The sequence below is a fragment of the Wallemia ichthyophaga genome (genome assembly GCF_000400465.1).
Source record: "Wallemia ichthyophaga EXF-994 unplaced genomic scaffold scaffold7, whole genome shotgun sequence".
In the NCBI taxonomy this organism is placed as follows: Eukaryota; Fungi; Basidiomycota; class Wallemiomycetes; order Wallemiales; family Wallemiaceae; genus Wallemia; species Wallemia ichthyophaga.
The window spans coordinates 216,658-236,471 of NW_008806280.1; the positions used below are offsets into that span (position 1 = coordinate 216,658).

The window sequence follows — 19,814 nt, forward strand, 5'->3', positions numbered from 1 at the left end:
TCTAAGAATCTAATAGCACTCTTCAGCCTTCAAACGACGGTATGTCCACGAAAGGAAGACGTGATATTGACGCGCTTAACTATAAGTTCAGCGTTGTAATTTGAAGGCGTACTTTTCTTTCGCTTATCAGTCACCAAAAATGCTGTCAATAATTCCAAACTCCACCTGTTCTTCCCTCCCTAACTGCCTCAATACCCGTATCTGCTGGTACCACTCCTCAGTAGTCATCGCAACTCAATAAGCTGAAACAATAATTCCTCAATAATACACTAGGAAAGCTCGCTGTCTTGTTGTATGCAAGATACGCTAGGAATTCAAGTTGCGTGATCCTCTTGTTTAGGCAGCGCAAGAATATACGTCGTCCAAATTTCAGAGACTAATGATGTCAACTCATCAAACGATACCAAGAGAACATACGATATATATCTTATTCTCTTTCCTTCTGTCAAAGTGTCATATCGCTGACTTTTCTCGTCAACGCTTTCGGTTGTGTGGTCGGATAGTCACTGGTCGCCGGACATTCATTCTGAATCGATAGTGAGTCATCGTCGGAAAACTTCATGTTCACTTTATTCCATCTGCTCATTCGCTGTACAAACCGTTCCTCAACCCAGCAGTCGAAAACTTAAAAGAATTGCAGTCTTGTTAATTACGAGATGCCACGAGCCACGCTAATTTTTAACTGTATCTTAACATCATAACTAATATAATTATAATATCTGACATTGCTTAAGTCACTAGTCTGAATCTGTTAGGTGACAAACCCAATATTAATCCCAAGCCCTTTTTATCGTCACGCTCTCTCTTCGCCGTCTCGTAAACGTCTTTTACCTTCTCCTCGTAGCCTTATCGGATAAACCTCCAGGACAGATTTCAAGCAGAACACTTTAAAGGTCACGCTATTTTTATATTACATTCTAATTAATTATTATAATGGATGTTAAATTTACTGTACAAGTCATTTCTCAAGTACAACTCTGAACCTTAACAGTGCCTTAACAAACTTTGTGATGGAATTAAATTGCTAAGATGAGTTATCGATGTGAAACAAAAACTTTTATAGAAAAGGGGTAATGGTTGCAATGGCCGGAGTCGTCAAAATCCACGTCATGGCTGTATCTTAATTAACAGAATTACCGAACCCTGCACGCTTCGAAAAAGAAGAATAAAATTGCTTAAAACGATATGCATTATCAAAATACAAAGATAATTATGCAAATATCAGAATGTAATTGGATCCGCTAGTCCAAATAATTGCGTAAGGTTAAGACAAATTGAACACAGTCCCAAAAAGGTATCCATTTGTCATTGAGTTTTCTAAGATATCTCTGATTAATACGCACTCACTATTTATAATAGCAATTTGGTCACGATTCATAAAAACACTGGCACTGAGGAAAGGATAAGATTGAGGAGAAAAGAAAAGTGAACCAAACAGACAGCCGTTCAGCCATTTGTATGTTAAAAGTCCAGAAATCATGACATAATATTCTAAATCGCAATATCCTTGAAAAACGATAATGTACATGCTCTAGCTACGATGAAGAGTAAATAGACGTAAAAAGTAAGCCTGATAATTATTTCTGGGCATTTCCATTGCTGGAAAGCAGGTAACGTCTATGTGTTTATCGAAATCGCATTTAACCTCCATTTGACATATGAAATGTTCACATTGATTTGATTCAAAATCATAGAGATCCGTGGGTCTGACAATTTATTCGGTTCACTTGAATGCTCAATTTTTATGTTTAAAGCTTCCATTATAATTCAACTTGTGCACTTCAAAAATTGCTTAAATATTCAGTCGAATTGTGGAACAAGCCATGAATGAATAAATTTTACACATTAATTCCCAAAAAGGTTGTGAAATTCGATGAGTGACAGATAATTCTGGACATCTGTTTATCGAGAAAAACTGGATCAATCAATTTAAAAATTAAATCACCACCCAGTTGAATTAACCGTTACAATATAGAGACATGGCGATCAGTCTTGAGTGATATACAAAGCCTAAATTAGCTTTGAAGAAGTCATATATTTAGACAATTTTTGAAGTCAATTTCCAAGACTGCAAAGTTGAAGATTTGTTGATCTAGTACAAAATAGATGTTCTGCAAGAAGCTTCTTTTTCTTGTCAAAGATCATTCTAACTGTATGAGCGTGATTAATAATTATGCTTATTGTCAATCTTAGTTAGTACTTTAAACCCGGAAAATTGTCAGTTTGAAGTGACCGTATCTTGATTAGATCCGTGTCAGAAGCTCGATTTCGACAAAATAACTTCGAAATCTAACTTGCGCCAAATCATGATAAAAAAAACACATCAATCAATGGCAGATAAATTTTTTTAGTCCATATAGATTTCCCTACACATTATATATCACTATAAAACAAAATAGCGCTAGCTTTATTAACCTAAAGTTTTCGATGGCTTATTATATATATTATACAACGATTTACTCTTACAAGTGTCAGTTTTGTGAAGTTTTTTTAAAGTTAGATCAATACTCGTTAGAATAATATTTTAATCGAACATGTTTTAGTTAGCTTAAGCGTAAGGAGAAGTAACTTCAAGAATAGACACATCAGTAAATGATGACAGCCGATAAAATGAACGAAGCTTGAAAAACTTCAACGTGATACTGTTTCATAAGATGGAGAGAATGTGCCGATTAATACCCTATTGGTTTTTCTAACATTTTTTATTGTTACGTTTTTGATCTAATTAATAATATATATCTTTTAATGGTCGGGTGCAAAATAATCTCTTAAATGAAAGGTCTCCACCTCTATCAATTCATGGCTTCGTCTCAAATTCCATGTTTTATTATCTATGAATATTTTTCGGAATAAATGCAGTCATTGTTACCTGCATTCTTTAATCTAAATCAATTATTCAGGAAGTTGGAACATCTGTAGTTCTAACATCCGTAAATAAACCCATAGTCGTGGCTAGTTTGTGGATGGCATAAAATCTTCGACTAATCCGAAGTACTTAAAAAGCGAAATTGGAAAAAATTTAACATTCACACACAATTTGCTAAAATGCTAATCATTTTGTCAAATATACTCATTTTGTCCATCCGTTTTATGCAATTATTTGAAGCATGTCCATGTTAAAAATAGTGAGCTGTTGATCGTAAGTCGATGTTTGGTTATAATCTAGGATGACCTTTTTATAAAACGATGAATGGGCTACAACAAAATAGTATTCTTTTTTAGTTCACAAGTACTACATTGACTTTCGTAAACATTAGCCTTTGACTTTTTATAACAATTTTTAGCTTCATGATCTTCATAGTGCGCTTTTATTTTCAAATAACATTGTGTTGACATGAACTTGAGTTAATAATTTCCCCGTGACTCAATCCCTCAGATCTCTTGTTGTGAGATTACACTGTTTCGCTGAGTTTAAAACACATAACATTTTAATCCAAGTGAACCGAATAAATTGTCAGACCCACGGATCTCTATGATTTTGAATCAAATCAATGTGAACATTTCATATGTCAAATGGAGGTTAAATGCGATTTCGATAAACACATAGACGTTACCTGCTTTCCAGCAATGGAAATGCCCAGAAATAATTATCAGGCTTACTTTTTACGTCTATTTACTCTTCATCGTAGCTAGAGCATGTACATTATCGTTTTTCAAGGATATTGCGATTTAGAATATTATGTCATGATTTCTGGACTTTTAACATACAAATGGCTGAACGGCTGTCTGTTTGGTTCACTTTTCTTTTCTCCTCAATCTTATCCTTTCCTCAGTGCCAGTGTTTTTATGAATCGTGACCAAATTGCTATTATAAATAGTGAGTGCGTATTAATCAGAGATATCTTAGAAAACTCAATGACAAATGGATACCTTTTTGGGACTGTGTTCAATTTGTCTTAACCTTACGCAATTATTTGGACTAGCGGATCCAATTACATTCTGATATTTGCATAATTATCTTTGTATTTTGATAATGCATATCGTTTTAAGCAATTTTATTCTTCTTTTTCGAAGCGTGCAGGGTTCGGTAATTCTGTTAATTAAGATACAGCCATGACGTGGATTTTGACGACTCCGGCCATTGCAACCATTACCCCTTTTCTATAAAAGTTTTTGTTTCACATCGATAACTCATCTTAGCAATTTAATTCCATCACAAAGTTTGTTAAGGCACTGTTAAGGTTCAGAGTTGTACTTGAGAAATGACTTGTACAGTAAATTTAACATCCATTATAATAATTAATTAGAATGTAATATAAAAATAGCGTGACCTTTAAAGTGTTCTGCTTGAAATCTGTCCTGGAGGTTTATCCGATAAGGCTACGAGGAGAAGGTAAAAGACGTTTACGAGACGGCGAAGAGAGAGCGTGACGATAAAAAGGGCTTGGGATTAATATTGGGTTTGTCACCTAACAGATTCAGACTAGTGACTTAAGCAATGTCAGATATTATAATTATATTAGTTATGATGTTAAGATACAGTTAAAAATTAGCGTGGCTCGTGACATCTCGTAATTAACAAGTCTGCAATTCTTTTAAGTTTTAGACTGCTGGGTTGAGGAACGGTTTGTACAGCGAATGAGCAGATGGAATAAAGTGAACATGAAGTTTTCCGACGATGACTCACTATCGATTCAGAATGAATGTCCGGCGACCAGTGACTATCCGACCACACAACCGAAAGCGTTGACGAGAAAAGTCAGCGATATGACACTTTGACAGAAGGAAAGAGAATAAGATATATATCGTATGTTCTCTTGGTATCGTTTGATGAGTTGACATCATTAGTCTCTGAAATTTGGACGACGTATATTCTTGCGCTGCCTAAACAAGAGGATCACGCAACTTGAATTCCTAGCGTATCTTGCATACAACAAGACAGCGAGCTTTCCTAGTGTATTATTGAGGAATTATTGTTTCAGCTTATTGAGTTGCGATGACTACTGAGGAGTGGTACCAGCAGATACGGGTATTGAGGCAGTTAGGGAGGGAAGAACAGGTGGAGTTTGGAATTATTGACAGCATTTTTGGTGACTGATAAGCGAAAGAAAAGTACGCCTTCAAATTACAACGCTGAACTTATAGTTAAGCGCGTCAATATCACGTCTTCCTTTCGTGGACATACCGTCGTTTGAAGGCTGAAGAGTGCTATTAGATTCTTAGATAGCTTAAATGTAGCTCTAATACACTCAGGATTATTTTTTACCATGCTTCCCCTCTCACAGTCGAAAATACCATGCTCAATGACGTATTTTTTACAGCATCATCGGTAGTACAAAGTGGGGAGATTTAGATATCATTATGTGCAGAGTACCTGTGTGAGAAGAATTCAAATGCCCTTATCATGAATAACTTAAGTAATTTGCTCTACACTCGTCCAGCTAAATTTGACATAATGCAGTGAGTGTGATTTAAGATCTAAAAATATTTGTTCCTAAAATCATAACATCTAAGATTCCAATCCAGTCTATAATACCTGTCAAACCCTATTGTTTGAAATTTCGAAATGCACTACTGGTCATAAAAATAAAGTCTCCTTGGAGCCAGCATGAAATCCTGTGGACGCTAATTGTCGGAGAACGTAAATCACGTTTATACAGCCGAAATTCTGAGCTGATTGGGTGCTACTTGTCTTCATCAGCTAGACATATTTGTTTATTTATATATGAAGCGCGTGACATCGTTCATAGTAATCCTATTTGCATTCGACTTCTCACTTACTTGGTCATTTGCAAGGTGCCTTGAGCGTATTTAGCTCAATAGATTTCTTCAAAACGCTTTAGATAGTATTAAATTAACATTCAAATCACCCTATCATATACAGAGATGAGTCTCAGATCCAGTATTTAAGGATCCAAGGGATACAACTGTTAAGCAATATTGAAACCCTTAGAAGTAATCAATTCGTGCATTTTTCTTCTGTATGCATTACTTGCATTAGTGAATGTGTGACTCAACCAGGAACGAGAAAGCGAAGGAATGATATATATTACATCAATCCGGTATATACCATTAAGAGACTACATCTATTATAATGTGCAAAGTATAAAATACAGTTAACTTTCAATCAGACCGAGTCTCTCCTTCGATCTCTTGCTAGCGCGATATAGCTCATGAAGAGCTTTCCTAACTCCATTAAAGTCACAAGCCTCTATACAGCTGTTGTAAACATTTAGTAAACGCTAGTAGCCTATAAAAATCTAACTCACGACGTATACTTGTCAATGAAAAAGCTCTGATCCGCCATACCCACATTGACCAGCTTGGATTGCTGAATAATAGCAGGTATGACGTTTTTCATCAGCGCAGCATCGAACTCTGAAAGCTGTCTTAGGAGAGTGATAACCGTACTGGTGCAGTCTTCCGGGAAGGTGTTGAGTAAACCTTGTAATAGTACTTTTGTTAAATTGGCGATATTAGTATGATTCGAGAGGGTGTTCTTGATTGTATTTTTGTCCACTTCAACGTTGTCACCACTAGTTAAGTATCCAACTAATGATCTTATGAAATCCAATGAGATCAAGATTGTGTCAACACTAAACAACGTTAATGCAGTGAGGGATAATTCGAAAATAGGCTGAATCACGCTTCCATTGATAACGAGTGCAGGTCTGAGATCAATGATCTGTAGTAATAAATGCAAATAATCTTCAACTAAGTCAGGTATTTTGGTTGCATCAGTTGATTGTAAAATTGAGAATAATTTATTAGATATTTTGTTGAACGATTGACTTATAAGCTGTTTATCGTTAGCAGCATAGTTAAAAGCCTTGGTCAGCAACCAAATATACACTGATAGAGGATTTAAGTCGAATGAATTGGTCAGTAATTCAATTAACTTTGGTATAACTGTAACGACAGCCTGCTCATCGAAGAATCTTAATCCCTTTCTAAACAATCCACAGACTCTTTCGATCAAAGTCGCTGATGACCTATTATGATGGACAATAATACTTGCGAATACGTCATACAACTCATAAAAAGTCACCTGGCATTGGATTGGTAAGGGTGCGATTGGACCTGTGAAGGCAATGTAGCATTCAATTTGCTCTATATTGATAATCAAGATCTTGATATCATCATGAGATAAAGTGCTCTTCGTGATAACCCCCTTGACATTATTCAAGTATGGTTGAGTGAACTTCTGTATGAGAGCCAACTGATCGTTCTTATCGCTGATGGACTCAATGACCAAAGAGATGGATTCGGAGATAGATCTGTGATCATCTTCTTGTAAACCAGACTGAATTAGTTGATTGTTGAACTCCAATAGTTGAGGTAAATAAGGTATCAATTGCTTGTTGCAGTCTTCGCATAAGAACTTTAAAGCTTGCGAAGAAGCAGCAGGGATGTCAACATCCTTACAACTGAGATCGAAACCTGTTGTGATAAACGACATATAGAATGGAATGTGGTCAGGCTTTAAATTGATCCACTCAGTAAACCTAGAAGCAACCAATATACCTGCATACTTGATTCTAGGATGTTGAGGAAGGTTTGGCAGCAAATTGAAGATGTTCTCTAAAATTTCATTGTCGCTCTGGTAATCGACTTTGGAGCCCATAGACCTAATTGAAAAGAGAGGCGCTTCAACTGATTGCCATTCATTTGAATTAATTGCAGTAAGAATCAAGGAATACGACCTAGACAAGCAGTAGCTTGATCCTATCACAGTGCAACAATCTTTTAAGGTGTCACCAATGTAATGCCTAAATGATCTGAAGTCATCATACTCTTGAGCAGTGATAGTGGATTCATCGAGAGGAAATTTTAAATGATTGATGAAAATGTCAAGCAAAGACGAGTAGATTGGTACGAAATGCGGCTTTAAATCACTCTTTATGTCCAGAGAATGAGCCAGCTTGTACCAGAAGTTGAAGGTGATCTGGGCTATGTCTAAATCGTGATAGGATGATGATGAAATAATGGCTTGAATGACATGGCTGAATGACGAAGGTGATGATAACATGAGCGGCAAGTAAGTTTCACCGACTTGGCAGTACAGTCTGGTGAAAAGTCTAACAGCGTCGTTATCTTCTTGGTCAATGTTGAGTGGCTTTGATAACTCTAATAAGATGACAGTGATTAGCTCGTTATTATCTTGTAGCTCTTGAGACTCATTGATAAGGACTATAAGAGTTTCAATACCAGACTCGACCAAACTTTCGTCTTGAAGTGAGTTTAAAAGGGAGGACAAAATGTTGGAATTAAGCAAAGAAGATGGAAAAATTTCGCCAGAGACTAGCCAAGATTTCAAGCAATTAAAGACTAAAGCATTGTCTGTGTTGCTATTGGCAATATACGAGTCCAAAAGCTGTAAGACTTTATTGGAGTTGTTGGTAAGGAGAGTGGATGAACGGTGAGAGAGCTGGTCGTAAGAAAGCTGAATTCTTTGATTATTGACTTCTTCAGGTAAAATGGTCAAAAAGTCAAGTAGAATGTCATTATTTGCCGAGTAGAAGGACTCAACGTAATCAGTCACGGGATCTGACCAATCAAAGTACTGAATGGCCAAATCAGCTAACGATAAATTCAAATAAGTCTTCAAAACGCGTGGATGATTAGATTTAACTAAAGAGGAAAGCAAAGTGTCTTTAAGTGAGGATAGTGATTGATATGGCAACTGGTCGAAATCGTAGATAATTTTTGATCTAAACGTCTGCACTGCGAATAGTTTTAATTCCAAAGGTAAATTATCCTCGACTAAGAGGTCGTTGGATATTTGCCATGCATCTTGCTACGCGAGTGGTTAGAAACGCAGGCCAAGCACGTGTAACTCACAGTCTGTTGAAACGATTGCAGATATTCATTGGCTAGTGATTTTTTGCTGTTATCTGCATCATAGTATAAAATATTCAACGCCTCTATAACTTGAGCCATCACAAACGAGAAACAAGAATAATGTCAAATATCAAGTTAGACGATATTCAATTTAAAAGATTTAACAAGCCATTGCCACCGAGATCTTCTCCTTTTAAATCTTTATCCTTACTTCTTGGCCTTTCTCTTTCATCGTGGGCCGTCTTCCTCACTTATTCAAACAACGCCGAGAGGCTTTCTTCTTCCGTGGTGAAAGAGCTCATTAGGCAGAGCAAATTTCATCCTCTCACCAGAGATGTACTCGGTGCACCGATAAGACCCGCTTCAGATAACTGGTTTCTGTTGGGTGGTCTCTTAGGATCAACTTGGGTTAACGGCTCAGTTTCAATGATGCAAGGCAAGGTAGATATTAGTTTGAGGCTTAAAGGGTCTTTAGATTCAGGTACCGTGTACTTTACTTCAATTAGGAACTCAAATAAAGACAAGTTCAACATTCTGAGATACAAGTTGATCGACGATAACGGTACTCATCATAATCTATTGAATCAATCATCGATACAAGACTTTGAAAGCATTGAATAGCTTTTTACTTGGCATTTACATACCCCAACTCATTCAATCCCTCTTTCACCACTTGTAACACTCTGTCCACATCTTGTCTCTTCTCATTCACTACACTTTCACCCATGTGTCCCACTCTCATGTATTGATCCTTGCAATCCTTATGCAATCCACCTGCAGCGACGACACCTCTCTTAACAATACACTTGAGTAAGTCTGCACCTTTTACACCGCTTGGATAGACAATAGTTGTCATTCCATTGGCTTGATATCCCTCATCACAGGCAAGCTGTTTCAATCCCCAGCTGTGGATAACTTTCTTGAAATTGTTTGAAACTTCCTTGTGCTTTCTGAAGCGATGTTCCAAGCTACAATGGCTATTCTCAACTATAGCCTTGAGTGTTGTGTTAAGTGCATATATCAGTTGTACTGGTGGTGTAGCAAAGTAGGCTGGTTGATTACTCTCGTATGCTCTCATTACGGGCAGCCAGCGAGACCAGTTAGCATAGTAGCTTGATGCTGGTGATTTTCTAGATTGCTGTACTTTAATAGCTCTTTCAGACGCCCAAACTAGCGATAAACCAGGTGGAGCACCGATTCCTTTCTGAGATGCGCTGACAATTACCTGTGCATTAACGTTAGAAGCAGGCCATATGTTAGCTTTCACCCACATCGATGCTCCAGTCATCGAATCTGATCAACTCCGATCCAACGCTACACACACCATCGAGTACAACTAAACAGTGAGGTTGCAATTGTTTGACGACCTTTGCAACTGTTTCAATATCACTCAAAACACCAGTAGAAGTGTCTACGTGAGTTAAAGTGACTAACTTGTATTGCTTTTGCTTTAAAGTGTCTTGCAATTGATCAATCGAGACGGATCTACCGATTTGGCACTTTAGATGATCAACGTTGCCACCATAGACACTGAGGCAATTCCCAAACTCATCGCCAAAGTAGCCTGTGTTGATGACTAAGGCGTTATCGCCTGACTCTATAAGATTGCTGCCAACTTGATCCCAACCTAGTGTACCGCTGCCGGAGACGATAAATGGCTGGGCTGAGTCGCTGTAGACCAAGCTCCTGAGCATCTTGATACAGTGCCCAAACACAGGTATAAAGTTGGGTGACACGTGGGATACTGAGGGATGGGCATTTGCGTAAAGTACCTTAGATTATTAGGATTAGATTAATGTACTTGATGGGCTAGCAGAATAACAGCGCAACCCACTTCATCGGAAACTTCTATTGGTCCTCTACATCAAGTCAGCCAACACAGGCAATGCACGTGTCACCTACGGTATAACCAGCAGCGAGTGGTCCTCTTGCTTAAACATTGGTGTAATTATATGTTGACTGATTTGGTTCAACCGCTCCACTGCGTGCCCCGTCATTCTATACTATCTCCGTTTTCCTGTCACACGCCGATAAACGGGACTCCTTCGCGACACCGTGCAAATGTCATTAAAAATTAAATAATTTACTCAAATCTGTACAGATGCAGTTTGCTATCCAATTTTATTCAATCGATACCTTTATTCTTCCTCGCCGGCGTAAGAAACATTTGCCTCAGCTGACTCGGCAATTTCATTTGTCTCATTTGTCTCATTTGTCTCACTCTTCAGCTGCTCCTCCGCATCCACTCTAGCTTTCCCTCCGATGCTCCTGTTCGTGCGCTTCCTATAAAACAACAAGTACGCTGCTCGTGTTTTCACACTGTCTTTGTCCACCTTGGACACGAACGAGTCGTCGAAATGGTAGAACTCTTTAGAATCATGGTTGCGTGCGTAAGAAGTGTAGTGTCCACCACCGAGCCCACCGCTGTTAGTCGTTAGATAGTCAATCGTATCATCAACCACTCCACCCACTAATGATTGTCGATGGCATACAGATCATACACTGCATCCTCTTCACTGTTCTCAATTCCAACGTCTGCTGGGTTGCCGCCGTTCAATCTAATCTCTTTAGCCACTTGCTTCTCCCCAATCCTGTCATCGATATTGAATTCTTCCACAGGGAAGTCAACAAGCTGATCTAATTTATCGCGATTGTATCTCGAACTTGCGAATCTTTTGAGGTGAACAACCAACACATCAGGTACTTTCCAGAGATCGAACTTCTTTGTTGCCTGTTGATGCTTTTTACATTTGGAACAATACCAAAGGTCTTCTTCACCCAGCTTCTCTTCCTTTGTGAATTCGTCCAAGCAATCCTCAATTGTTATGTTCTTGCTTGGGTTCTTCACCGTCTCTCTCGACTGCACCATCTCTGGATCTTGGATTATCTCAAATTCTTCCCACTTTTCTGAACTGAGATCATTACCGAACACCTTCTCAGCTACTTCTTGATTCCATTCCACTACAATAGCTTCGCCGAATTTTATTAATGAGATACTTTTCTGACGATCACTATCCACTGTCGAATACATTTCTTCGACGCTCTGTGAAGGAGTTGATTGTACATCACCACCTTCTTTCATCTTGGAATCACCCTCCTCATCAATTTCCTTCACATCTTCAATATGCTCAATGTGCTCGATGTTTTGAGCGGCTTGTGCTGATAAAGATGTAGATTGTAATAACTTCTCAGCGATTCCAGCCCTGACCTTGAGATCTGACTTTTTGTTACGTTCATATTGTGAGTTTCTTCCAGTGTTAACATCTGATGATCTAGAGAGGTAGCTAGAGCTGGATGGGGCTTCTAAATGTCTAAGTGTAACACTATCTCTATTGTCTTTGATCTGATTAAAGGTCCCTTTATCTACGACAAAGTGTGCATACCTCTCCATGATAGCTTGGTAAATCTTGTCGAAATTCTGTGCATCAACTATAGGCAAAGCAATCATCATAGGTTTACCAAAAACATCACCGCTTGAATAAGTCGAAGAGTTGTCTTGGAATGCTGATGAGTATACAGGACATATCACCCAATCAGTTTCAAACACTCTGTTAACTTTATCCTTTCTATCTTGTGGTATGTGTATTGGTAACTCATAAACGAAGCATATATCACCTGTTTGCATTTCACTGACCAATTCATCGTCTAAGAATGTTTTGAAAATATTTCCTTTGTACTCTTCAGCGACCCATAAGTTGGTTGATTCAACACCAGTAAGTGACGACACCTTATTCTTCAAACCTTTGAAAGATGAATTTGTAGAAAGCTCCAAGTCAATTCTTAACCTCTTTTTGTTATAATCAAATGGAATAAAGTAAACACTTCCATACCATTTTGACTTAATTGGCAGCGGTAACGTCAAATACATGAATGGATCAAAAGTTATTGAAACCCTGTCACATTCAGGACAATTGACGGTAGATTTGAATTGACCTTGGAACAAATCAACAATAATACTATCGTTCCTTTGCTTATATAAGTCCCAGCAAACTTTGCCCAATTTTGCTACATCAACGGCACTACCGCCCTCCCAGTCAGGTATCTCAGTGTATGGCTTTTTCTTAATTCTGTTGAGATCTTCATGCAAGCCATCTAGAAGAAAAGCCAGAAACTCTTGCGTATCTTGCTGACCATAGCCTGCAAATGATGGTGCAAACTTAGACAAGGTGTACTTGAATTCACGGGGTGCAACCGAGGATGAGACGCCGTACCAAAGTTTGTTAATCAATTGACCGAAGGATTCAGCTACTTGGCCTGACATACCCAGTGGATTATCTGGGTTTAACTCTTTCTCGAAAAGTCCACTCAAGAAGTAAATACTCAGCTCTGACGTGTTACTCAAGCATTGTAAGGCTGAGTTCATAAAGCAAGTGTTGCCCAAATTCTGCAATCCTACCAAACCTTTGGTTTTGACCTTTTGTTGAGATGTTTGTGAACGTGTCATCACTTTAGAGTCTTGAGAAGGATACTGCTGTTGTTGCTGCGATTCAAGTCTATCAATGAGGCCAGGTTTTCCGAATGGTTGACTCAGCATCTTTTGTTCGTAGTCGTCGTAAACCCAATTGCCTAGTTTATCACAGACTTCTAAACAGAATGTCCCACCATCTTCGAGCATTGCTTCATTTATTTTCATGTTACCGTTTGACGTTTCAATGGCCTCTCTTTCCGAGTTGGGGAGGTAGTATAATGTATCAATCTTGATTGGCGATGAGATGTTGTACGGTACGCGCCAAAGACGTGCTCTATAGGAGATATCTGATGAGTCGTTGACCATGTCAGGATAGAGCGTTGCGATTGACATGTTGAGTAGCGTTGACAGTGGTGATTCGATTGAAAGGTTAAACTTTATCTCCTGCTCGGATACAACCAACGTAGATGACGATTGCGATTGTGATTCAATAGCTATAATTCTGAATGTAGGCGGGTAAAGTTCAACTCTCTCTGAATTTGCCATTTCCGATGTCTTAACGACTACACGCTGGATGAGAGGACCATTGTAGCCAAAGCTGATAATTTTATTAACTTGTTGAATCGATATTGATATTCAAAAGCACGTACCATTCGTCCAACTTCTTGTTAACGTGTTCCGGAACCATTTCAATATGCTCACCGAGTTGTAGATTTGGTAATAAATAGCAATCATCGGTAATAATTTCAGTTGGAATTGGACCAATTTCATCAGATATCTCGCCTTTTACGCGTTTTTCTAATAGATCGAGCCAATTTTTAGGGATAACATACCAAATGTCACCTTGCTCTAGAGGATAGGACAAAGCAGTGTAAATGAGATTCCAAATTTGAGATAAATCTTGAGAAATAGAGAGATCCTGAACGTTGTCTTGGATTGAAGGAGTTGTTGGCTGCTCAATTTCAATTTGAGCGTCGTCAGCGATTTCACCTTCGCGCTCTTCTGAGTTGTTGCGCTTCGAAGGGCTCTCAGAGTGATGTACACCTTCTAAATCTCTAAAGCTGCGCTTATTCGATACCATCTCTGCGCGCGCGGATGATGATCGTTACGAAGAATTGAGCGGAGTACTCGCGTTTCTCCTAACAGTCATTTAATATGGAAGATATAAAGCAATTTTATTTTGAGGGTGAGAATTGCTGTATTCTGATTGGCCGAAGTAAATTTACATGCATTCCAGGCTCACATGAGCAAGTTATCGACTCAGTTGATAGTTCAGCACTGGACACGCTCCAAGATCGCATTAATCTCATTTACTCTGTGAGATCTCATATCGCTCTTCAGAAAACTTTGCCATATATCCACCCTGAAGCCATTGAATCACACATAGAATTGCGGGTTTTGGACGCATATACCAACTACATCACCGCTAAAGAACAGACAGAATCTTTGGATATCCTCAGGGACTGCTTGATAGAGCTTGAGTCTGAGGAGCATCCGTTTAAAGGTCTTCTCAGTGTTTTGGCTGCCTCAGTCTTCTGGCAGGGTGGTGAAATCGAAGAGGCGCTCTCAACTTTAGGCGCAGGCCAAGGTGTAAAAGATGTAGAATGCGTAGCTCTTCTTATACAGATCTATATCACCATGAACAGACTCGATTTGGCGAAGAACGAGTACCAGCACGCTCGTACATGGGCTGATGATAATTACCTCATTCAGCTGTCTGAAGCTTGGTTGGGCCTTGCTGGTGCATCCACATCCGCGAATATTGGTTATGAACATGCTTACTACATTCTCGAAGAACTCCCAGATAGAGAGAAGCCATACAATAAATTACTCAGAGCGATAGCTCACGCAGCACTCAGTCACTTTGATGAGGCGCAGGTTGAGCTTGACGCTCTCAGTCTAGATGACGAAAACACGCTGACTAACACCATTGTCATTTCCACACACTTGAACAAAGATACCAAGACGCTGATTGATAAACTGCGCTCTATTAACTCAAACAACCCTCTTATAAAAGGATTAGATGCAAAGAGCAACGAATTTGACAGTCTATCAAAGCAATTTATGTAAAAGCATCACCAATGACTCAAAAATTTTCATGAATTCAGTTTCTAAAGATTAAAATAGTTTACGCGATACCAGCGGCCTTAGCTGATTTGAGAATAGCAGCACCAATTTCACCTGGGGACTCAACAACAACTGCACCTGCGTTTCTGAGAGCGTTAATCTTAGTCTCAGCCTTACCGACACCACCACCAGAGATGACAGCACCAGCGTGACCCATTCTACGGCCAGGTGGAGCTGAAACACCAGCGATGAAACCGACAATTGGCTTGTTGTGAATATTGTTTTGCTTGATGTATTCTGCAGCTTCTTCTTCAGATGAACCACCAATCTCACCAATCAAAACGACAGCCTCAGTCTTTGGATCGTGAAGCAAGAGTTTAAGGGCATCGACGTGGGTGGTACCTGGGAAAGGATCACCACCAATACCCAAACAGATAGATTGACCCAAACCGACTTCAGAGGTTTGTTGGACAGCTTCATAAGTGAGAGTACCAGATCTAGACACGATACCGACCTTTCCTGGTGAGTGGATGTACCCAGGCATGATACCAATCTTGCAGCCGTCAGGATTTATGACACCAGGGCAGTTTGGACCAAGAAGACGAGATTTAGTTTGTTGGCGGAGTACGTGAGCAACCTTGATTTCATCAGCTTGAGGGATACCTTCAGTAATAGCGACGATCAAGCCGATTTCATTCTCGATGGCTTCGATTATAGCATTGGCAGCGAAAGGAGGAGGAACGTAGAGGACGGTAGCATCAGGTTTAGCTTCACGGGCAGCTTCCTTGACAGATCCGAAGACAGGTAAACCCAAGTGCTCAGTGCCTGCCTTTGAAGGACTGACACCGCCAACCATGTTGGTACCGTACGAAATGGCTTCTCTGCAGTGGAAGGTAGCAGTTTTACCTGTGAATCCTTGACAGAGAACTCTAGTGTCCTTATTTACAGCGAGGTTTGGGATGGATTGGTCGTAGAGGTTGTTCGTGCGTCTAGCAGAGGTGCTAAGAGAGCGGCGACCTTTAAGAATGTCAGCGTATGCTTAAAAAGCCTGTTAATCCACTCACCGACGCTGTTTACAAGATTTTTAAACATGATCGTTTTGGTGTAAGCGTCTATAGGAGCGGATGGGTTCACTTGCCGTGATTAACCGCAAATTTAACGAGCAGCGTGAGAGTGGATGTACAATAATTTGCACCAAGCCAAATAGCGCTATTTGTACTTGAATATACAGCGCTGTGCCTTGTGTACTGTGTGCCCATCAACAATTCGTATAAACCGTATAAATGGGTTTGAGTATGAGCAAATACTACGCCAATCAAATATCGCTTGCAACTGTATCCCCCACATTCCCCTCGTACCTTCTCACGAATACCATCGCTTTTGAACATTTACACCCAGGATGGCCGAAAACGAGACGAACGCCAACGACGGCAAAGTAAATCTCAAAGTCGCTTACAGCCAGGGTATGTCTATAAGATATTCAAATACGCGCATATTCTTATTCCACTCTTCTTCTCCCAGGCGGTAGTGAAGATGAAATACAATTCTCGGTAAAGCCAACAACAAAGCTTGGTAAAATATTTGCTGCTTTCTGCCAAAGAACTGGTCAAGATCAATGTGCGTTTCCTTTGCCCTTTTGCACCTCCTCTCACTCCACCACAGCCACTGTTAGATTCACATTCAACGGCGACAGATTGGATCCAGACGATACCGTCAAGCAATATGAAATGGAAGACGACGACCAATTACAGGCCCACGTCTCCCAAATTGGCGGCCTTTAAATTCCTCACACCATCGATGTCCTCACGCCTAGTGAAAAGTTTCACCGAACGATTGAAGCATTGTGTATAATTAATAAATCTACCATTCCAGCACTCGCCGCTGTACATAAATTGTCCTATTTATCATTTTCCTTGTATGTCTGCTAGCAGCGCAACATAAACTTAAAGTTGTGCACATAAATTCATTCAAGTCGTGCGGTGGTGCTTAATTAGCACAATCATAAATACGCCTCTACATCGCGACGCGTCATCAGATATTTCAACCGTGATTGTGTTGTAAAGTAATAAGTTATGACAAAAAAATACAAAATCAATCCTTCTACGCCTGTAAACTAGTCCAGTATGCATCTTGACTTGGGATCGACGATAGCCCAGTCGTATAAGCCAACTCAATCCCCCTATCGTGTATATAGTGATCGCTGATTCTGGTCCATGGTCCAGGTATACTGCCCTTGGTTGCATGGTGCGCCTCATAGAAGAGCTTTATCCCAGGCGCAATCGATGACTTGCTCTCGTTGGACGTATCCATAATCATCACAGCTTGAACTACATCGAGTATCACCTGGCGCACTCGTCAGAGGTTTAAAGCTGTTAGAGGAAAACTCACCTCCGTTAGTCCGATATTATGATTGTTGGTCTCCCAAAGTAATCTTGGTAGGTTGTTGAACCAACCTGTCAACATCTTATCCTGCTCTGAGTTGTTGATCAATTTGAATTGCCCCTTATAATCCATTTCATATTGAGTCAGATAGACCCTGGCGATAAATTCCACAGACAACAACTTAGTCTCGGATTTAATACCCGCTTGAGTGCAGTGGGTGAGTAATGCTTCTAGAATTAATTTCGAAGCGTCGACTGAGTTTGGAAGATTCAATAAAGCCCAGAATGATGATACAAGACACCTGTATGTGTCCGCAGTCACTGTTAATCCCATTGGTTGAGCAGCTGTTGTCATCTAGAGGATCATCAGCAAGAGATGATAGATAAGAGAAAAACTGACGTTTCCACTTAACATACTGCTAAGCCACTCGCAAACATTATTCATCTGTACTTGAATGTTTTTGTCTAATTTTTGCTCACGCTTGCTAGCACCACTCGAAACTCCCTCTCTGGATGACTGCGACAACAACAAAGACGAGACTAATTCGCAGTATAGAACATTCAGCTGGAGCATGTACTGATCGACTTCCATTGCTTGCTTTTGAAGGAAGTCACCGCCAAATGGGAAGTACTTTGACATGTGAGTGAGAATTATACTCAACTCCTTCTCTATTATGTGTCTTTCTGAACAATTACGTAGCAAGTAGCCGTAAGTTTCCCTACATATTTCCACTACAGCCGTTATTGACTCCAGGTGGATCGAATCCGGGGGTGTATTGGACATGGTAAAGACCGAGGGTGCCGATTCAAGAAATACCGAGACGATGACACTAAATAATGACTGAGTCAATGACTATATTATCGTCAGCTACCTATATGTCACTATATGAGACTTACCAAGACGTCAGCTTCAGCTGGTGTGAAATTCGAAGCTGATTGGGTGGATTCGAGCAACCCAATAGCATTGTTGAGCTCATCGGACGTCAAGCTACCACCAGCTTCCATAATTTCAGACTTGTAACCGCTCATACATCCTTTCCAGGCATCATGACTACTATGCCATTGTACAGTTTCTTTACCAGTATCACAGTAAGCAGATCTCCGTATACGTTTAACAAAAACGTCGAAAGCCGGCTGAGAAGCAAAAGCGGATGCAAATGGCCAAAGAGGTAGTTTGTCTGAGGCGTCGTTGGAAGAGAGGGCGGTCTTGAGGAACTTTGAGAGTGACTTGAGAACAACCAATCTAGACTGATGGTGTGTTAGAGTTGTATGTATCGAATGAAATAGCTCACCTTGACACTAAGCGTGAACATAGCATTGGCGGTAGTGGTGACGGTTGAGCCAGCAGCAGGACCCTTATCGTCGCCCTTTGCGCTAAGCAAAGCCAAGTAGCATTCAATAATCTGCCTGCCGCCTATAGACGTAGGATTGGTGGAAGAAGAAGCAACTGCCCAGCCATTTATGACGAATTGGGGAATGAAATCGATGAGAATGTCAAGGAACTTAATGCTGTCCAATCTAACCTCTGGGAAAATGTGAGAGAGACCAGAAGCAGTGAATAAAAGAAGGATAGAGGAGTAAGGGGTCCAACTTGGCTTAGGGATTCTAGGAAACAAATCTGAAGCCAGGGAATGGAGAGCTCTACGAACGGCAGCATCTTCATCAACGATAAGCTTAGTGATACCATCGAATATAGATGTTAGATTTGGGTTTATTGTGCTTGGGTAGCTTGTTATCAATTCGCGAAGACCCAAAACGCCGTCTGGTGGGAGTTGGTAAATGGATTATTGGCTAAAGGATAGAAAGCCCACCTCTTCTCATATTTGGAGAATAATGCTTCAAATGAACCAACAAGTCTTTCAACGTTAAATTACGCTTTGTGTGTGGTTCATTCTCATCAACGTCCTTGAGAATACTCTGTCCAGGCAAAGCAACGGCTAATGTGGGTTAGATACACACACTATCAGTACACCCAACTGACATCTTGCTTTAAATGAAGTATTCGTCGAATTCGTTGCCGCCTGCTTCCCTTTACCAAGCTTTGTTTTCTGCTTCTATTTTACTTGTTAAATTATTCAAAATCTCAGGCAATCACAAACTCTGAAATCTGGCGCCTGCTTTGGCATCTTGGTGGTTAACACTCAACCATCATCTCCCACGCGTATACCCAATTCTCA

The 19,814-nt window shown here is 39.9% G+C and overlaps 6 protein-coding genes across 6 annotated transcripts; 2 read left to right on the forward strand and 4 right to left on the reverse strand.

The window, feature by feature from the left end:
• Positions 1 to 6,056: 6,056 nt before the first annotated feature.
• On the reverse strand, positions 6,057 to 10,721 carry J056_004214 (uncharacterized protein; the record flags this gene model as incomplete). The annotated part of the gene is made up of 7 exons (XM_009269415.1): positions 6,057 to 6,159; positions 6,210 to 8,737; positions 9,111 to 9,240; positions 9,426 to 10,006; positions 10,053 to 10,553; positions 10,616 to 10,640; positions 10,684 to 10,721. 7 exons carry the CDS (start codon positions 10,719 to 10,721, stop codon positions 6,057 to 6,059), a joined length of 3,906 nt encoding a protein of 1,301 aa, XP_009267690.1.
• Positions 10,722 to 10,919: 198 nt separating this feature from the next.
• J056_004215 (putative ubiquitin carboxyl-terminal hydrolase 12) lies at positions 10,920 to 14,270 on the reverse strand (the record flags this gene model as incomplete). The annotated part of the gene is made up of 3 exons (XM_009269416.1): positions 10,920 to 11,205; positions 11,253 to 13,787; positions 13,840 to 14,270. 3 exons carry the CDS (start codon positions 14,268 to 14,270, stop codon positions 10,920 to 10,922), a joined length of 3,252 nt encoding a protein of 1,083 aa, XP_009267691.1.
• Positions 14,271 to 14,344: 74 nt separating this feature from the next.
• On the forward strand, positions 14,345 to 15,259 carry J056_004216 (Coatomer subunit epsilon; the record flags this gene model as incomplete). Its single annotated transcript, XM_009269417.1, has 2 exons — positions 14,345 to 14,375; positions 14,427 to 15,259. 2 exons carry the CDS (start codon positions 14,345 to 14,347, stop codon positions 15,257 to 15,259), a joined length of 864 nt encoding a protein of 287 aa, XP_009267692.1.
• Positions 15,260 to 15,317: 58 nt separating this feature from the next.
• J056_004217 (uncharacterized protein) lies at positions 15,318 to 16,348 on the reverse strand (the record flags this gene model as incomplete). The annotated part of the gene is made up of 2 exons (XM_009269418.1): positions 15,318 to 16,273; positions 16,321 to 16,348. 2 exons carry the CDS (start codon positions 16,346 to 16,348, stop codon positions 15,318 to 15,320), a joined length of 984 nt encoding a protein of 327 aa, XP_009267693.1.
• Positions 16,349 to 16,655: 307 nt separating this feature from the next.
• J056_004218 (Ubiquitin-like protein pmt3/smt3) lies at positions 16,656 to 17,037 on the forward strand (the record flags this gene model as incomplete). The annotated part of the gene is made up of 3 exons (XM_009269419.1): positions 16,656 to 16,719; positions 16,778 to 16,873; positions 16,919 to 17,037. The coding sequence occupies 3 exons, from the start codon at positions 16,656 to 16,658 to the stop codon at positions 17,035 to 17,037; spliced, it is 279 nt and encodes a 92-aa protein (XP_009267694.1).
• A 319-nt stretch (positions 17,038 to 17,356) lies between these two features.
• Positions 17,357 to 19,763, reverse strand: J056_004219 (Testis-expressed sequence 10 protein; the record flags this gene model as incomplete). The annotated part of the gene is made up of 8 exons (XM_009269420.1): positions 17,357 to 17,599; positions 17,645 to 17,992; positions 18,038 to 18,490; positions 18,535 to 18,885; positions 18,930 to 19,399; positions 19,449 to 19,574; positions 19,619 to 19,691; positions 19,737 to 19,763. The coding sequence occupies 8 exons, from the start codon at positions 19,761 to 19,763 to the stop codon at positions 17,357 to 17,359; spliced, it is 2,091 nt and encodes a 696-aa protein (XP_009267695.1).
• Positions 19,764 to 19,814: the final 51 nt, after the last annotated feature.